The 17,331-nt window shown below is 39.7% G+C and overlaps 1 protein-coding gene across 1 annotated transcript; it reads left to right on the plus strand.

The window, feature by feature from the left end:
* Positions 1–493: 493 nt before the first annotated feature.
* LOC147057950 (phosphatidylinositol transfer protein beta isoform-like) lies at positions 494–11,647 on the plus strand. The gene is made up of 11 exons (XM_085910158.1): positions 494–658; positions 2,929–2,959; positions 3,560–3,705; positions 3,951–4,042; positions 4,140–4,147; positions 4,251–4,325; positions 4,426–4,509; positions 6,445–6,522; positions 8,334–8,444; positions 8,707–8,829; positions 10,926–11,647. Exons 1-11 carry the CDS (start codon positions 639–641, stop codon positions 10,971–10,973), a joined length of 816 nt encoding a protein of 271 aa, XP_085766284.1. The 5' UTR covers positions 494–638; the 3' UTR covers positions 10,974–11,647.
* Positions 11,648–17,331: the final 5,684 nt, after the last annotated feature.

Genomic DNA, 17,331 nt, shown 5'->3' on the forward strand with positions numbered 1-17,331 from the left:
TATTTTGATTTCATTTTTTAAAATTATATTATGTATTTATTTACAAAGATGAGCCATTTTAGGTTTAATTTGAGCTAAAAAGAACATGTCTGAATGAAATTATGTTAGGTTCAACTTTTGAAGAATCATCAACCCTTATGTGTGAAGGGGTATGGATTTGTGGTAGGACGAAAGGGCTCTGGGCTACAAAAATGAGAAGTGGGAACCACTGCTGTAGTAAATTCTAGATCTTGCAAAATGAGAATAAGAGTAAAGTTATTGCCCACAAGAGAGAAAGAAAAGTTGCATATGTTCACCCAACTAAATTAATGGCTCAAATAAATCAGTACTACTATCACCAGTCTGTTTTTAATGCAACAAGTGCCTGTACTTACAAACTAGTGAGGGGGCATTTTGTCATCTCGGCTTTTGCCATAAAAATTAAAAAAAAAGAAAGAAAAAGAATAAAGTGGCCTCTTCAGCAACGTGAGATTTATTTGAGATTTTACTGGCTGAGGTACATGATGTCCGAACGTCCAGCCAATCACCGACTGTAAAGGGCGGGGCGAAGTACGATTCTTCATAGCTGATGACGTCAACTGTAATCATCGGTGGCTTGTGGTACGACGTTCAGGTCGCGTCGGAACGACTTGATAACGATGGTCCTCATCAAGGAGTAGTAAGTGTGATATTGTTGTCAAAGCTTGCTATTACACTTCCTTTACAACAACGTTACGATTTAATAAGGGCTTTCGATCGGGTGTGGCCGGTGTTCACGGACTGGATACGAGCTATGCTCTGGGAAACTTTTCATCATCAGTGCGACTGATTCACACGAGGAAAGGGTGGTGGCATTGCCCAAGAACTACTTTTGTGGCCTACCGGCGTCGACAGCTGCTGTTGTCTTTGCCATATTTCTCTAAAGTAACTTAATTATTAACAGGAGCGTTAACTGCTGCCTTGCGTTTTTTTTTTTTTTTTTGCAACATGAGCTTTGCGTCTCTTCCGTCAAGTTGTTGAACTTCATTTGACGTAAACGGCATATTAGCTTACGAGTAGCTAATCTCAACAGAGATGAACATTTAAGAAAAACAAAAAGGATGGCCAATCGCCTGGTGATGCTATAGTCTTGATTTAATTTAGACTTGATCCCGTGATAGTGTTGCTTTTTTTGTAGCTGTTCGCTAGCTGTAGTATTTACATTCTTAGCGTTAACGTTGTGCTCGTTAGCAAATACTAGCTCCTAGTCTTAAACTGGAGTTAACGATTCCAGCACTAACATCATGCACATGGATCAGCAAAACAATCGCACTTTATATTTCAACTTTATTTAGTTGTATGAGTGAGTTTGAGGAAGGGCTGCCACTGCTTATGCACATATCAGTTGGACACCGAAGGGTTACAGATTTGTCGCACTGTACTCGGTAGTTTAGCTTAACGCAGACACACAGGCCAATTTCAAGAGGAAATCGACCCTGTTTTTGTGCCAAATGTTATTTGCAACATAAGATGTTAACAATAGCTCGCACTTTTTGCAAATTACAATATTTACCATAAAAGTCTCTTGAGGATTTCCCAAGAAATTTTGAATCCTCCAAAATTGAGAATCCATTTAGTTTCATGATTAGTACTTCTACACTAACACTATCCTTAACATCGCTTTAACCCTTATCTCACTGAGTGGCAAAGGTTTCCTAGTGTTTGGCAACGTAGCGACAGTATTTTCTTTTTGTCAGGGTTTGTTGAAGGTTGCAAAGATGTTTGCCAGGCATTCGAAAACAGCTGTAATGGTTGCAAACATTTTTTTTTTGTTATCAAATTTTGAACATGATTAAACCGTGTGGGTTGGCTAACAGCTATCTTCTTCACCACTATTTTTGCATATTTCCATTGCTTGTTCATACTTATTGGTTCTGTGAATATTCTCTGTGATCACTAAGACCCACAGAGACTGGCACCATCATCGTCAAATACTGTAACTACGGTACTGTTACTGTAATCTACAGTTACTCTCCAATGCAAGATCTCTGGTGTGGTGAGATCTTGCGATGGAGAGATTACATTTTGCTTAAAATTGCTCATACAAAAATCTCAGTCTCTGTGCATCATATAAGACTTTGAGCCTTCATTTAAGAGAATAAATATTATATTAATGGCAATAGTAGGATACACAGGTTGATGTCAAGAGATGTCTTTAAATTGTATTATTATTGAAAGCAAATGAGACAGTAACACAGTGATGATGTTAATTCAAGAAGCCAAATACATTAGTTAGAATCTCAATCCTACAAACATACTCGTACTTAGGCTGTTCCTGCACAGTTCGATTATAGTGTGTCGTGTGTGATATACGTGAAGGTGAGGCTGAAAGCTAACATCACTCTTAAGTAATGATATGTTATTTGCTACTTCTGCGGGCCATTTAAAGCTGGCTATAGAGGCATGAATCATTTTTCTTTTCTCTCGCATATAGTGTGTGTGGACAATTTGACTGATTTAATTTTTAAAACCAAATGAAACAAAATGACATATGTACTTTTCAAAAATGTATATATTTTCTGTTTCTTTACTTAGTTTTTTTTTATACCCCAAAATGTGTCAGATCATTTTGCCACTTCCTGTATGTGTGTGTGTTTCCTTTTGCTAAGCTGATTTTACTTTGATTTGAGGATCACCAGTCCCAACATGGTTGCCACGTAGGCGTGTCTGGGCTTTATTGTATATGTATCAGGAACAAGAGTGTCACCAGTTTTCTGACTTTGGTCAAATCTGAGACTGGCAGACTTTGACAGGTACTTTGTGGACATTATTTCCTGTCCATTCAATCCAAAGTACATTGGTTCCAAGTCTGTTCAATCTTGGTTCTACTGTCTAAATTTTTATTTTATTTGAATTGTCGTAGTATAAGCCTCACCTGATCATAATCATATTTCTCTCTGTTCTTCTTAGCCGCGTGGTTTTACCCTGCAGTGTTGAGGAGGTGAGTAATCTCTTAATGTCATTGACAAAAGTAACTTTTGTGTATTCCTCTTCTTTGGACTATCCTATGGATCTATAAAGTCCTCTTTGCACTATTTCTATTAAATTGAACATGACCATAACGCTATCAAAACAGGGTTATCGTTGACATTTCTAATATGGCCTCACATACAATATTGAGAATGCAACCATAAAAGTTGATAACAGTGCCAGGATACTATTTGATCCATTGAATAGTTCCTGTTTTCAAAAACGTTTTCCTATGAGTTATAATGTACATACCATCAAAAAATGTACCTAGTCAAACATTCACCAGGCTACGACCTTTACCTGTACTTGACACATTAATGTTGGGGATTGGCCCACCATTAATAACATAGCTCAGTTAAAATGGGAAATGAAAACAAAACCCTAGGTTGGCATTTCATCATATTCCATGAACCTCTGAGAAAGTGTTGCATGCACTGATGGAATTCTCATGAGGTTGATGACATGAATTCTTCCTTGGGTTCATCCTTTTCAATAGATTTTGCAGTCCTCAAAAATTCTTGTGGCTCTACATTTGTTTGTACGATGGAAATGATTGGTATTTGTGTTGCAGTATCAAGTGGGACAGTTGTTTTCTGTGGCTGAAGCAAGTAAGAATGAAACCGGCGGTGGGGAAGGGATTGAGGTACTCAAAAATGAGCCCTATGCGGAACATGGAGAGAAAGGACAGTATACCCACAAAATCTACCGCCTGAAGAGGTTTGTGGAATTGAAGTATTGATTTTTGGGCTCCATTTTACAGTAATTGCGGTTTATGGCCAGCTAGTGGCAGTATTGTATCATATTTTCTTTTCTGGTTTGAAGCCAATGGCTCGCGCATAACTATACACATCCACTAGTCCTTGACAAATATTTACTGTTGTTCATCGCATGTAAACCATTATATTAATTGTTGTCCTTTCACCCCATCCATCTCTTTCCCCTTCTTCCACTCCAATCTACAGTAAAGTGCCAGCTTTTATTCAGCTCTTGGCACCAGAAAGCGCCTTTGTGTTTCATGAAAAAGCCTGGAACGCCTACCCCTACTGCAGAACTGGTGAGCCCTCTTCCAGTTGTTCCGAGTGTTTGTCTTTATATAATTTTGTTGCTAACGTCATGTTTCTTTTTCTCTCCTCATGCCTATACTTGTTCAGAAGTGACGGTAGGTAACCTTGGATGGCTTGAGTTGGGTGCTTTTATTGATTTTAATGCCTTATGGCTAATACTACACTGCACTGAATCCTTTTTTTTTTTTGTATTTGTAGAATGAATATATGAAAGATAATTTCCTGATCAAGATTGAGACATGGCATAAACCGGATCTTGGAACACAAGAAAATGTGAGAAACCTTTGGTGACACCAAGCGAATATTTAGCATAGTTGTGTATGCCTGAATGCATTTTTTTATTCATGTATTTATTTGAATGCTTTTGTTTTAGGTGCACAAACTAGATCGTTCTTCCTGGCAGCAAGTCGCTGTTGTGCCTATTGACATTGCTGACAATAGTCATGTTTCAGCCTCTGTGAGTACAAATGAAAATTCTAAAAGTGCTGTTTAGCACCTTGATGTGGACATGTCTGGTTATTACGCACGCACACCTTTGTTTGGAACAATGTATCTCATGGCAATGGACTCATTGCACATCATCTCCCGTTTTCCCCAAATGCACTTCAGTCTTTTCAAGTTTTGAAAATTGGCATTATTCTACATGTCGTGTTTACAGGGCTTGAGCAGCAAAACAAGTCACTATTTCTCATAATGTTGAGGTTAGGTCAGATTCAAATTCACAATATACTCCATTTAGTCCAAATCCATGCAAGCTTGTAACACCATTTCACACAATAATGTTGAAGGTATTGTTTGTTTGGCTGATTGTCACATTGTCCAAACCGGAGAAGCGTAAACCAATTTATGCAACATGAAAATTAAGGCACAGCTTTTACGATGTGCAAAGAATACATAAGTTAAATTAATCAATTAATTTTGATCATTTATAGTGTAGCTCTTTGGACATATTAGATATTCATTTTTTATCTGAGGAAGGTCTAAGTACTCAACGCCACTCCAACAGTTGAAAAAAAGAATGGTAGATCATTTTTATCACCATTTAAAAAAGAGGTTCTGGGTTGAAATCTCAGCTCAGGCCTCCATATCCTCCCTATTCTTGCATGGGTCAATTGAAGAATCCAAGATGCCCATGTGTGAATTTGTGCAAGACTGAGAGGTTCCTTACACAACATTTGCCCTGTGTTTGACTGGCAAATTAGTCAAAAGTGTACTCTGCCTTCTCAACCAAAATTAGTTGAAATAGCCTCCAGCTCAACCACTACCCTAGACAAGACTAGCAGTATTGAAGCTTGATCGATGGCGTACCTTTTATTTGATAATATTTTTCTCTGATTGCCACTTCAGAATAAAATCTGAAGCTCTTAGGTGGTTACATATTATTGGTGTTATTTAACATCATATTGCCTCATTTCACTGTGAGTGTGCGTGTGTTTGTGTGTGTGTACGTGCATGCGCACGCCCATGTTTGTTTGCCCTGGGAAGTTAACGAGGCAGACATGTTTGCCTTTCTGGAGGAGTGTGTTGTGTCTAAGGGCCCTATCAGCTCTCTGCCTCGGGCATGGCCGCGGGCCCTGCGACCTACCGCCTGCACCAATGAGTTTTGTTAGTGTAATTACAGCTCACAGTTGTTCGTATGGCAGCATTCGACAAACGCGCACGATGCAGACAGGGCACACTAACACACTCCGGATTAGTGGAGGAGTCTCTCCCTTTTGTCTGCCACGGCACATTGATTCGCAGACCTCATTAGTGCCGCACACTGCATGGTTATAGGGATCGAGCTCTCAGCGTTAAAACAGTCAAATTAATATGTGTGTATTTTCCACAGTTTTGCACCCTCCTGTTGGCTGATTGCCCTGAAAATGGCTCTCACCTCCTGGCATATTATCATTTATTTAAAATTGCTGGGCCCTCAAGCAGTTGATCATTTGAAATCCTTTTGTTTTATTTTTTAATGTCTTTATTTTGCCCATCCTATCAGTTTGTCCTTGCTTCTCAGCATGTTGATTAGTTTTCATTCATAAAAAGTTTGCTAATAGTTGTGATATCATCAAATTGGACCACTAAGGTGTACCACCATTGTGAAATGGCATGCATGGCTGACAGAACGTTTTAATAAGTGAGCTGTATCCATTTCAGTGTGAAAACAGTGATATCAGACATCTCTAACTCAAATCAACAGTATTGCATCATTATGGTGTATGGCACGCATGTCTTTGTGGTTATTGTCTTACCTTATTATCAAGCGTGAATGTGTTGTACGGTTATGTATAGTCTATAAAGATAAACCTCTGTATTGTAAGCTTATACTACCTAGTTGAGTTTCAGCTGTGTCAATTAATAAACAGGTATGTTGTGTATCATATCATGTCAGTTGTTGTCACCATAGGACTACAAGCCAGATGAGGACCCCACCAAGTTCAAGTCAGTTAAGACAGGAAGAGGACCACTTGGACCTCTTTGGAAGGTATTTTACTCTTGAGCATTCTGCCTGGCTTGCATTTTTTTTTTTTTGTGATTCATTATCCCATGGGTGTTTGAGAAGTTTGACTAGTGTTGATTTATTATTGAGGTGTAATAACCTATTCAACCAACTACCATGACCCAAAGAAATTCAAGAACATCAGAAATAAAGCAATTGAGTGACATCTAGAAAAGGTTACAAATGAATTGACAAAACTTTAGGACTACAGAAAGCATGTGTCACAATTGGAGAAAACATGAAACAGTCTGAATTTTTCAGGTGAAAAGAAGATTGTAAAAGAAGGAAAGTCTTAAGTCGCTCTTTTTACTTGATTGTAGCACGCTTTATTGACACGAAAAGCAGTTTTGCGCACTGAGTTTATCAGGACAACATTGAGCAGGAGTGGGACTGCAAGAATGTAAGGCTGCCGGTTGATGAAGATAAATCACCACTTTCTCAATTCTAATTGACTCTAATAGAAATTTCAAGTTTCCAGGGCAGATAATGGCGTTATTCTCCAAGCGCTGCCTCCCAGTTCAGTCTGTCTGCCACTGGAGAGAAATAATCATGACTGATGCGTAGAGACATACGTAAGTTATCTGCGCAAAAGCTTTCCTTTAAATCCTTAAATTCCGCTGAAACCTGCAGTTCCCCCTTGGTTGTTTCATTTTTTAAATAAACAATTTTAACATTTTTGCCTTGCTCCCGGGCTCTCAATGTTTAAATATAGGGAGGTTTCCTACCTAAAATTCTTCAGAATGAAGGCAGCCAAACTGCTTTAAAACTATGAATAAAGAAACACTTTTTCATCCGTATTTTTAATTAGATCGTTTTCCCATCCACGGTGGACACTGAAAGGGTTTGAGAAAATATTACTGTGACAACAGAGGGACAATTTTCTTCCAGCCTCATGGAGCAAAAAAAAAAAAAGACCTCTTGTCTATCTCTGCATGCACACATGCTTGCATATCGCTTCCCTTTGTATTTCTCAAAACTTCTGCTCCTTTGAGTGGGGCATCGAGAGGGGGAGAAGATATGTCACCGTAAGTGTTTTGATGTGGAATGCGTTTCATGTGAAGTTCTCCTTTTGCCATGACAACTTTTCTAAACCCACTGCAAATTTAGAAATGTTTCTCATTTGCCTTCTCTCGCTTTTCTCCATGATGGCAGCATCAAATAGCTGCGGCATGGGGGTGACTGAGGCAGGTCTGTGGCATTTTCTCCTGGAATACGGAGTCAGAATGAAGTGATTAATTAAACAGGTGTTCTCTGAGGCTTCTCTGGGAGTGTTCTGGGGGCGAGCGAGTCCTAGGTGTTAATAATGTAACCAGCTTTTCAGCGCCCTTATCGCATCTCAGCTTCCGTTTTATCTGCCTTCCCTGGCCACAAAGGCATGTCTGTCGGGAACGGTGTCACTGTCGGGGCGGAGGCAGAGAACTGGTCCCTTTATCCACTTTGCTCTGCCACTGCCTCCCCCTTTCCCTTCTTTTCTTCTTCTCTTCAGAGGACAGCACAGAGCGCAGACTGGATTTAGAAAGTGTGTTATAGATTAGGCCGCTTTTATCTGTGCACAGCACATCTTCATATTGATAATTATTTCACTAAGCTCCATACACAGAGCTTTTTTTGTATTAATGACTTTTTTTTATTTGCTTTAAATGCTGCCGAGATTGATCTTAAATAGTATTCTCTAAGCTGTCATTATTTTGTCATTTACAACTTATGGTTACATTATTTATCCTGCTTTGGCCCTCATGATGGATGGCTTGAATACATTCTTACTTGAGATTTGTTTGCTTTTTTTCTTTCACTAGAAAGAGCTGAGTGCCAAGACTGACTGCCCTAGAATGTGTGCCTACAAACTGGTCACAGTCAAGTTTAAATGGTTTGGCCTGCAGACTAAAGTCGAGAATTTTATCCATGAGGTTTGTGTGACTATTGTGCTGGATGTACACTCAGTACGTTCTTGACATAAATTCAGACTTTGTTAATTACAATATAGATTCAGATTTGGTAAAAGTAAAAATATTTTTGATGCCTGGGCTTTGTTTACATTTTTATTTGTTGCTTCTTTTGAAGTAATGATTAGTGAAAATGGAAAGACTTACATTTCTATGATTTGCAGAATCTATACATTGGGAAAAAAACACATCAACCATCCTTAACCTCTCTGATTTCTCCTTTCAGCAAGAAAAGAGGATCTTCACCAACTTTCACCGCCAGCTTTTCTGTTGGATTGACAAGTGGGTGGAGCTAACAATGGATGACATTCGACGGATGGAGGAAGAGACTCAGAAGGAGCTGGATGAGGTGAGTGCATAGTGCATGTTAAATTGTTGGGGGGGTTTCCATTTGTTTTTTGTTTTTTTTTTGTTTGTTTGTTTTTAAATCGCTAATAGTGTGCCATATCTCTGGCTCATGACCGCTTTTGGCAAAACATAAATCTAAGGTGCCACCACGTGTAAGGACAATATTTCCTGTTTCCTGGTAATGTCTTTTTCAAAACCTGCCGTGAAAAGAGGTGTTGGCGACAAGAACAACCAATTACAAGAAAAATGGAAGGACGTTTTTTTGGTGAGGCACGATTTAATGCACGTCATTCCAATATAATGACAAAAACACTGCCTTTGTAGAGTACTTCGAACATCAGTTGACTTGATTATTATTATTTTATTTTGAAGATCAGTTCACATCAGTATCCAGAGTGGAGTTGAACTGTAAATTGAGAGTTTTTGGAAAGAAAAACAATTGCCCCAAGTTGCCACCAGTTTATGGAAGAAAAACAAGCGCAGGACTCTCACTAATTGCAAAACTACATTCAGCAGAAGGGTGAATTGTATTTTTAGTCATTTTTCTTCTTTCTCACCTGGCCCGTCTAAATATTTCTTGACGTCAAACCTGTTTGTGGCATTCAAAAAGGTTGAAGAGAGTAGATCAAAAACATTCTCTTTATTCAATAATAACAATGATAATAATTAATTGCATGACACTTGACAAACTCAACATTTTAATGCCATACTCGCACTGCCTGTCAGGTTTGCCCAATCTACTTTACCTTTTGTTCCTGTCCAGATACGTAAGAAAGGTGCCGTGTGTGGCACGCAGGCTGCAGAGGAGTAGCCAGGCCAGGTAGAGAGGCCAGTCTCCCATATTTACCTCTGGGTTCTGTGTCACTGCAGTCACTCTTTTGGGTGGTGTCAAATGCATTTTTTTGTTCACTCCATGGGTGCGCATGTGTTTGTTTGTGCCTCATCAGGATAGCTTTATCTGTGCATATATATTTGGTTCTTTTTCACATTCACTCATGCACATTGTATGACTAACTTCTAACATAAGTTAAGAACAGAAGCCAGGATCTTAGCACCCATCATCGACAGCAAAAAATAGAAAGCCAGAGAAGTAAATCAAAAGCTTTTTATTTCTGTAATTCACATTCCGAGTGAAACCTTACCCGGTAATTTTTGTCTTGGAACTCCTTTTAATATCTGATAGCTTTTGGCTATACAAGGAGAAAATGGAAGAATTCCGACTGGATGGTCCTGGCCTGCCCCGAGTGGGATAGGCTAGAGCATTCCCTCTTGTCTACCAGCATTGCACCGGCACATGTTTTCTATTTTCTCTTTAAGTAAACATAGGTTACCATCACAGAGAAATGTGGTGAGGATGAAATTGTGGTTTCTAGACAGACTGATACTTGCGTGTGATGCTAGCCCATGGACTCGGCGACATACAATGTCCTGACTGAAAAGGGTGAAGGACAACCTCAGCCATGAATGTATGGTGCCTCCTGAACAAAACTGTCATTTTGAGCACACTGGAAATGGTTCTGTCAGAGCGGAGGAAGGAGACGGTCGAGAAGGAAGGGCCAAAGAAGCAGTTACCTTCAAGATGGCTCCTATTCCTACATTAACATACAAATGGAATTCTGCCTTTGAGAAGGAGTCTCTGTGGTGATTGAGTGAAAGAGAATGGGGCCGGGGGTGGTGTGGTGTGCGGTGGCAGAAGCACGAGGGTAATCCTGATGTCGTTTCATCACATCTGTCCGGTCTTCTGTTTAGAGCCATAGTTGGTTTGAACTGTTCCATTAATGTCTTAAGTTATCAGATTCCGACACTAATTGGCTTCCCAAAGCTATCAGCTTCAGGGTGGGACAATCTGAAATGTATGGACGTTTTATCTACCTATGACACAAACAAGATAAGGGTTTTATTTATTTATTTATTGTGTATTTCAGCTTAAGAAAGTGACTTATTTTGTGGAATGGTTGGGAGTGTAAAAAATAAAAAAAACAAAAGTTGCATCTAATTGGCAAAAGTTCCAAGTCGGATTTATTTGAAATTGCACATGCCCACTTACTTAACCCCTCCTCTTCAACCTTAACAAGCTCTCTCTCTATTTCCCCTCAGCTTCGCAGAAAAGGTGAAGTAAGAGGAACGAGTGCTGCAGACGAATAAAGCAGCAAAGGATCTCAAACCGCCAAAATAACAGCAGCACTCGTGGCTGCTAACAGGGCTTCTTCTGTGGCACTTTGAAACATTCAGGCTGTGGATGAGGTGTCGGGGGGTCTCATGCAATCAATAGAGCAGATCCCTCGCTTGCACCCAATCATAAGTCCTCTATCCACTAAGGCATTGATTTATAAAAAACCGACACCATCTTTACTGAAGTCCTTTTGCTTTGTGGCCCTCTGCGTGATAATGAAAACAAATTGTTCTTGCTCAAGATATGTTTCATCGGAGCAGATTCACCCTCTTGAACTCAGATTGACACGTTGGACCTTATAATACCGGCTGTTTTCTTTTTAAGTCCCAAAACATTCCTCCTGAGATGATGCCCAGTTCTGTCTTTTTCAGTTTTAGCTGCACACACTGGTTCAGTGGTTTGCATTCCTCAGTATGAGTATGTGTGTGTGAGTGTGTCACTTTTTACTTCCCCTTTTCCTCCACAAGCTCCATTAAGAGATTACTATCGCCCTTTGCACCTCCGCCCATTGTAATCCTCCTATCAACAGTCCACCTAACCCAAAGCATTGCATCTTATTAACACCGACAATCATGCCCCTGCATGTCATCTCATTCAACACACACACACACACACACACACACACACACACACACACACACACACACACACACACACACACACACACACACACAGTTGCAAATGCCTTTGCAGTGACTGATCCTCTTAACGAACTTGAGCAGATCCATGCAAGCGCGATCAGCCCGGTGACGTTAATTTTGCAAATATAATTTTGCCCCCATCATTCCTATCTCCAATAGGCTCCCCATTCTAAGGACATGAATTCACGAGTCACGTTGCATTCACTTGCCCCCCCCAAAATGAACAAGAAAAAAAAAACTGATGGAGTTTGGTCCCCTTGATCTTGGTGCTGCTCGGCCCACCTTTGCCTCTCCGCCCCAGAAGCCCGCCCGCCGCCTTGTTGAGCTGGTAAAGTGTGTTCGTTTTCATTCTCACTGTGTTTACACGAGTGCTTCACCAGTGCCCAGTTAAAACCAGCGCTCCCCACAGCTTGCCTTAACCTCTGAACCTTTTGGACCTGATCTCACCTACTGTACCTCTGCAACCAGCTGCTCGCTTTTAGCTACCTCCCTTGTTTCTGGCTGACCATTTCACGGACACCTTAAGGTCAAGGCTTGCTATTGCTGTAGCAGCGACTATACTTTTTGGAGTCAGTGATTGCAGGGCTTTATAATGTCATGTGTAATTTGGTTTCATACGTCTTGTTTTTGTTTTACATGTCTGAATTTTCACTGTTTGATGGACCTGCCATATCAATGAGTCCTGAGTTTCAACTCCACAGTGCACTCTCAGTATAGCCTGTGTTAAGCCTGCGTTCATGTGTTAAGGGCTATCGTTTTGAATCATGACTAGTGTAACGTGCACCTACCAATTGATTCTTCCCTGGAATTAATTTGTGCATTTGTAATCACAAGAACATTGTTATTGTATAATTTGACTTCTTTTTTTTTTTTTTTTTATCTTCTCGATCCTTTGTTCCGATCATTTCATATCCAAAGAATATCACTGCCTTTGTTTACACACATTCAGCAAATTATGAGCTGGTTAAATAAGATGAAAAATTCTCATCAAAACTAGTGTCCAACATGACTTAACAATGGGATATTTTGATGGTCTGTTCACCATTTCATTTTACCGTGGTATAGCTTTCAATGGAAATTAAGTATTACAATTTCAAGTTTGTGCAAAATTCAGTTGAAGAGCTTGCGCTTTTTGATAAATGTACATACGAAAAGGACCTGTTCTTTTTGCTACCCAAATGTCTCAGAGAAGCCTTTCTGTCAAAAATACGTTTAGTACACGACACGTCTTCTGACTCCAGCTGCAAGTCTGACAGCAGACCCACTGGCTAAAATTCATTTGAGCTTAATAATCAGTCATAACACTGATAAAGGCAGGAAATGTTTTTTTTTTTTGTGGAGCAACTGTACTGTCTTGTCCTAAATTATAAAATTTACAACTGTAAAAGTAATCAGAATTGCTTGATTCCAGATGTTTTTGATCCAATTTTGATAATTGGGGAACACGGGGTTGAATGTAGATGTTGTGCTGTTTCTGCCTTTAAATACTCAAGTGTTAATTGAAATATACATGTGATTTGAATATCAAATAAATTTTGAGAAAAAAAGTTCGCTTGTCATCCTGCATTGTAGCCATTTTGTTCCCCTCACCCTATGCAAAGAAAGCTTGTGGATTCTCCATACGTTGCTCAAAGAATCTTCTTGTAGCACTTATTATTTGTCATTGGAGACATCACATTGCTTTTCTTTTGTTTATAAATACACTAGAAATATTTGTTATTTATAGATTGACCTAAACATGCAATTACCTGCAGCTGCAGGGTCAGTAGCAAAATTACGAGTTGATTTTTAAAGAGCAGGAAGGACTGCTTGTCTGCCAGCTGTGATATTGGCCTCTGTCATTGTTTGCAAGAACAGTCTTGTTCTTGTGAAAGGAAACCAGTTATTGCTGACCTAGAACAAGCTAATAGTGCTGTTTCTAAAAGCGGAGATGGGCACACTTGCCCACGCACCACCTGCTACGTAGCAGCTCACAATATTCTACTCCAGGCACACGTCCATCCGCCTAAGAGTCTCCCTTTTGAAGCACATGTAGGAATATGGCACAAATAAACCCATGTGGTTTAAATAAATTTGGCAATAAATCATGAAGGGTGCATGGTAGCCAAAATGGTCAGTTGTACATTTCAAATGTGTGACCCTCCAGCACGGAACAGATCGGAAGTCGCACCATTTGTGTTTTGAATTAGAGCCCAAAAAGCATTGCCTATGTGAAATTGATTTCAGCTTTTTTTTTTTTTTCAAATGCCAAAATAAGTTTACTAATTGGAAGGGATGTGGATTTCTTAATCAAATGCCTAAAAAAAAAAAAAATACTTTGAGAGGGTGCAGCGACATTGCTGAGGCAAAGTCAGAAAATCAACCAAACTAATCAGTTGCTCACGCACAAAACGAGGAATACCACGTCTGATCTTGACTACGCAAAATAATTAAATATTTGATAAAGGAATGATTAATTTAATAGGTTGATTAAATGCCCAATTTCCCTAGTGTGTACCTTATTGGAAATCATTTAGAATGCCCTCTGAGGAAACGTATGCATCTCCGTTTCTCCATTTTGACTCAAGCGATCTGTTTTGCGCAGGACGCTCCCATATTGTTTCTTTTGCATTGTTAGTGGCACCACGTGACCACACATCCTGTTACATGAGTGTTTGAGGAAGTATCACAGTGAAGATTCCATTCAGTTTTGCCATGTTTTTGCACGTTGAGTCTCCTCTGGGACCACTTTTGCCAGGAGTTTGCAGGTTTTCCTTGGCAAGGAAATTTATTTTGGGTTTACCGCACATTGACTGTGATGTCAAAAGTACTTCCTCAACTTGGGTCAAGTTTAGCCTCAGCGATTCTCTCGGGCCTTTCCTGTTGTTCTGGGAGGTGAGGAGACCATAGATGATGAGGAGGAGGTTGGTGGTGGGGAAAGGTTCACTGTCGCATCCCTCCCCTTTGTACAATACAAGAGTGCCTCTCTGATGACAGATGCTGCTTAACCTGCTCTGACCCGCCGAGCTGTGATGTTGCTGCTGACTGACAGGTCCAAAGAGGACACACACTTGCCCCGTTACACAGGACGACATCCACCAACGAGGAGAGGAACTATCTCTTTGGGCAACCCCCCGTGATATGTCTATCTGAGCAAGTGTCCACCACCATGAATTAAGACCAGAAAAGGACACCCGCTTGTCCCATTGAGTAAAATATTGAGACAAATTGAGTGCTAAATCACAGCTGAGTGGAGGCTTGGCGTGACAGCGCTTGAAAGCCTGCAGACTGTCCGTTGTCGTGACGTCGCTTTAGCGGCAGCCCCTGAGCTTCTTTTGTCATCACTGGAGGCTCAAGGGGAAAAAGACCAAGCCATCCGTTTGTCATACTTAACTTGTCTGTCTCCATTTTAAAACACTGAAGATGGAGCTCGCAGGGGATTATGTGCACGAGTATTAGAACTACAGCGGGAACAATACCATATTCATTATGTTGATCCCCCCCCTTGCTTTCCTGCTGAGTATACTTGTTTCTTGTATTGTTAATGAGATTTTGTTATACACAAAGCTGTTTTCAGCTGTAAAATGAACATGAAATGTGATGTTTCTAAGGGGGCTCTGCAGCCGTGGCGGCTTGGCTTTAGATATCGAGGGAGTTCTCCAGTGGCCCTGTAACAAAAAAAAGCTTCTTCTCGTCAACACACACACACGAGCGCCTCTTCTTCCTGGAAAAGGCAGACACTTGGACCCAGGTCCCCTTAAAAAACAAAGTCCCTGTCTTTCGGCTCTCATTTTCTGTCCCTCAGCAGAAAGTTATGCCATGCATGTTCTCTCTCCCTCCAAAAATCCAAATATACACGCACACAGAAAACCATCCGAGCCTACCTTGCTTTCCTCACCTGTCTATGGTAAGCTATGACATCTCGCCCACTCAACTTCTTCCCCTCATGGCCATGTGACTGACTTCAATATGTTATACAAGATCAAGGAATATGAAAAACTAGATGTGTACGTAATGGTTCCGGTTTCCTCCAACATTCCGAAAACATGCATGGCCGATTGACCACTCCAAATTGTCCAAAGGTGTGAATGTGAGTGTGAATGGTTGTCTATGTGTGCCCTGTGATTGGCTGGCGACCAGTTCAGGGTGTACCCCGCCTACCACCCCGCTGGTTCGGAAGATGAATGAATGGATACTTTATGCTTTATTACAATTTACCCAGTATTTAAAAAAAAAAAACAGTTCAACCTCTTTCTTTCAACAAATAATTATTTCATTAATAATGAAACACTGCAGACTTCCTCCTCTCACAACAGAAAGCTATTCCAAGATTACATATTTTTTAAACTCATCACCAGCAAGGGCGCATGTGCTCATGCAAGGTCTAAAAAATAGCCACTGGGTGGCACTGTGTTTGTTTGGTAAAATCACTTCTAGTTTCCCTCCAAACGCAGAAGGCAGTTTGACACTAAAGTGTCTGAAATCTCACTGTCCACAATGGTGGAAATAAATAACCTTATTATGGTGTTATCATTTCACAAAACACAATACACATGTTGGTAAATAAAATCAGGCTTTTGTATAGAAGTTGTTCCATAGCCTTCAGTAAACGTGTGTATATTTTAAAATGGTTGCACAAAAACAGATTCATTTTGGAAATCGTTTGTAGAACATTTACAAAAAAAAAAAGTCTTGTCATCAGATCAAACAATCCTTCTAAAAATAATCTAATCTACTAAAATTCAACATAAAACTACATGTTCCCTCCATATTTTTTTCCTGAATACATTATCAAAAGGCACAAGAGAATGACTATGAAGACAACTAATTTTGCGAAACCATTGCTTAAAAAAAAAAACACTGGCAAGGAAATTTCTACATTTTAGAATACTGTGGTTAGAAATTATTCTCTCCTTTTTGTCAATCAAAAATGCATCAAACATGTCTTGTGGTTATCTCATTTGAGGTATGCAACTAATTGCCATGACTAGTTTAAAAAGTATTCATCATTTTACATTTGAATTAAAATACAGTACACAGAGAGACGCACAACATATTTGAGGGATGATTTGTTCTCCTTCGGGTCAATGGCAGGTGCGATTGTGATTGGTCTCGTGGGAAAGGACCATATTTTATAATGACGTCTGGTTTACACTTTTTTTTTAAGTGGTACGCTATCAAAATCATGTTACTTAATCACGTTAGAATCCTAATACGACCAGGATCAATCAATCAGAACTGATTTTGTTGCATCTGATTTTTTTTTTAAAGTTTTTCCTCCGGCCCGTGATTATAAAGACTTTTGTTTTATTGTCTTTTTAAAGACAGTTGTCATGAGTACGTATAAAAAGATACACATACGTGTAATGTTTCTACTAAAGAGACCCGTATTTTTTTCCAAAAGATTTAAGAAATAGAAGATAGTTTTGATTTATGCATAAGTCATTTTCCTCTCAAATTGTACCACTGCATTTCACTCAGACCCCTCTTTTGAATGTCCTATATATTTTATGGTGCCCCATTAAAAGATAAATCAAATTGTGGCAATAAATAGCAATTTGATATGCTCAGACAAAGACAATTTGTGAAAGTCATTGCGAATGCTGATTTACACATAGGTTTACAAACGTCATCTGCTGTGGAAGACCACCTTAAAAGCATTTGTACCGCCCCCAAGCCATCTTTGGGTCTTCTGATTGGCTGGGGTGTC

The sequence above is a fragment of the Syngnathus leptorhynchus genome, chromosome 4 (genome assembly GCF_054491065.1).
Source record: "Syngnathus leptorhynchus isolate UIUO chromosome 4, UIUO_Slep, whole genome shotgun sequence".
In the NCBI taxonomy this organism is placed as follows: domain Eukaryota; kingdom Metazoa; phylum Chordata; class Actinopteri; order Syngnathiformes; family Syngnathidae; genus Syngnathus; species Syngnathus leptorhynchus.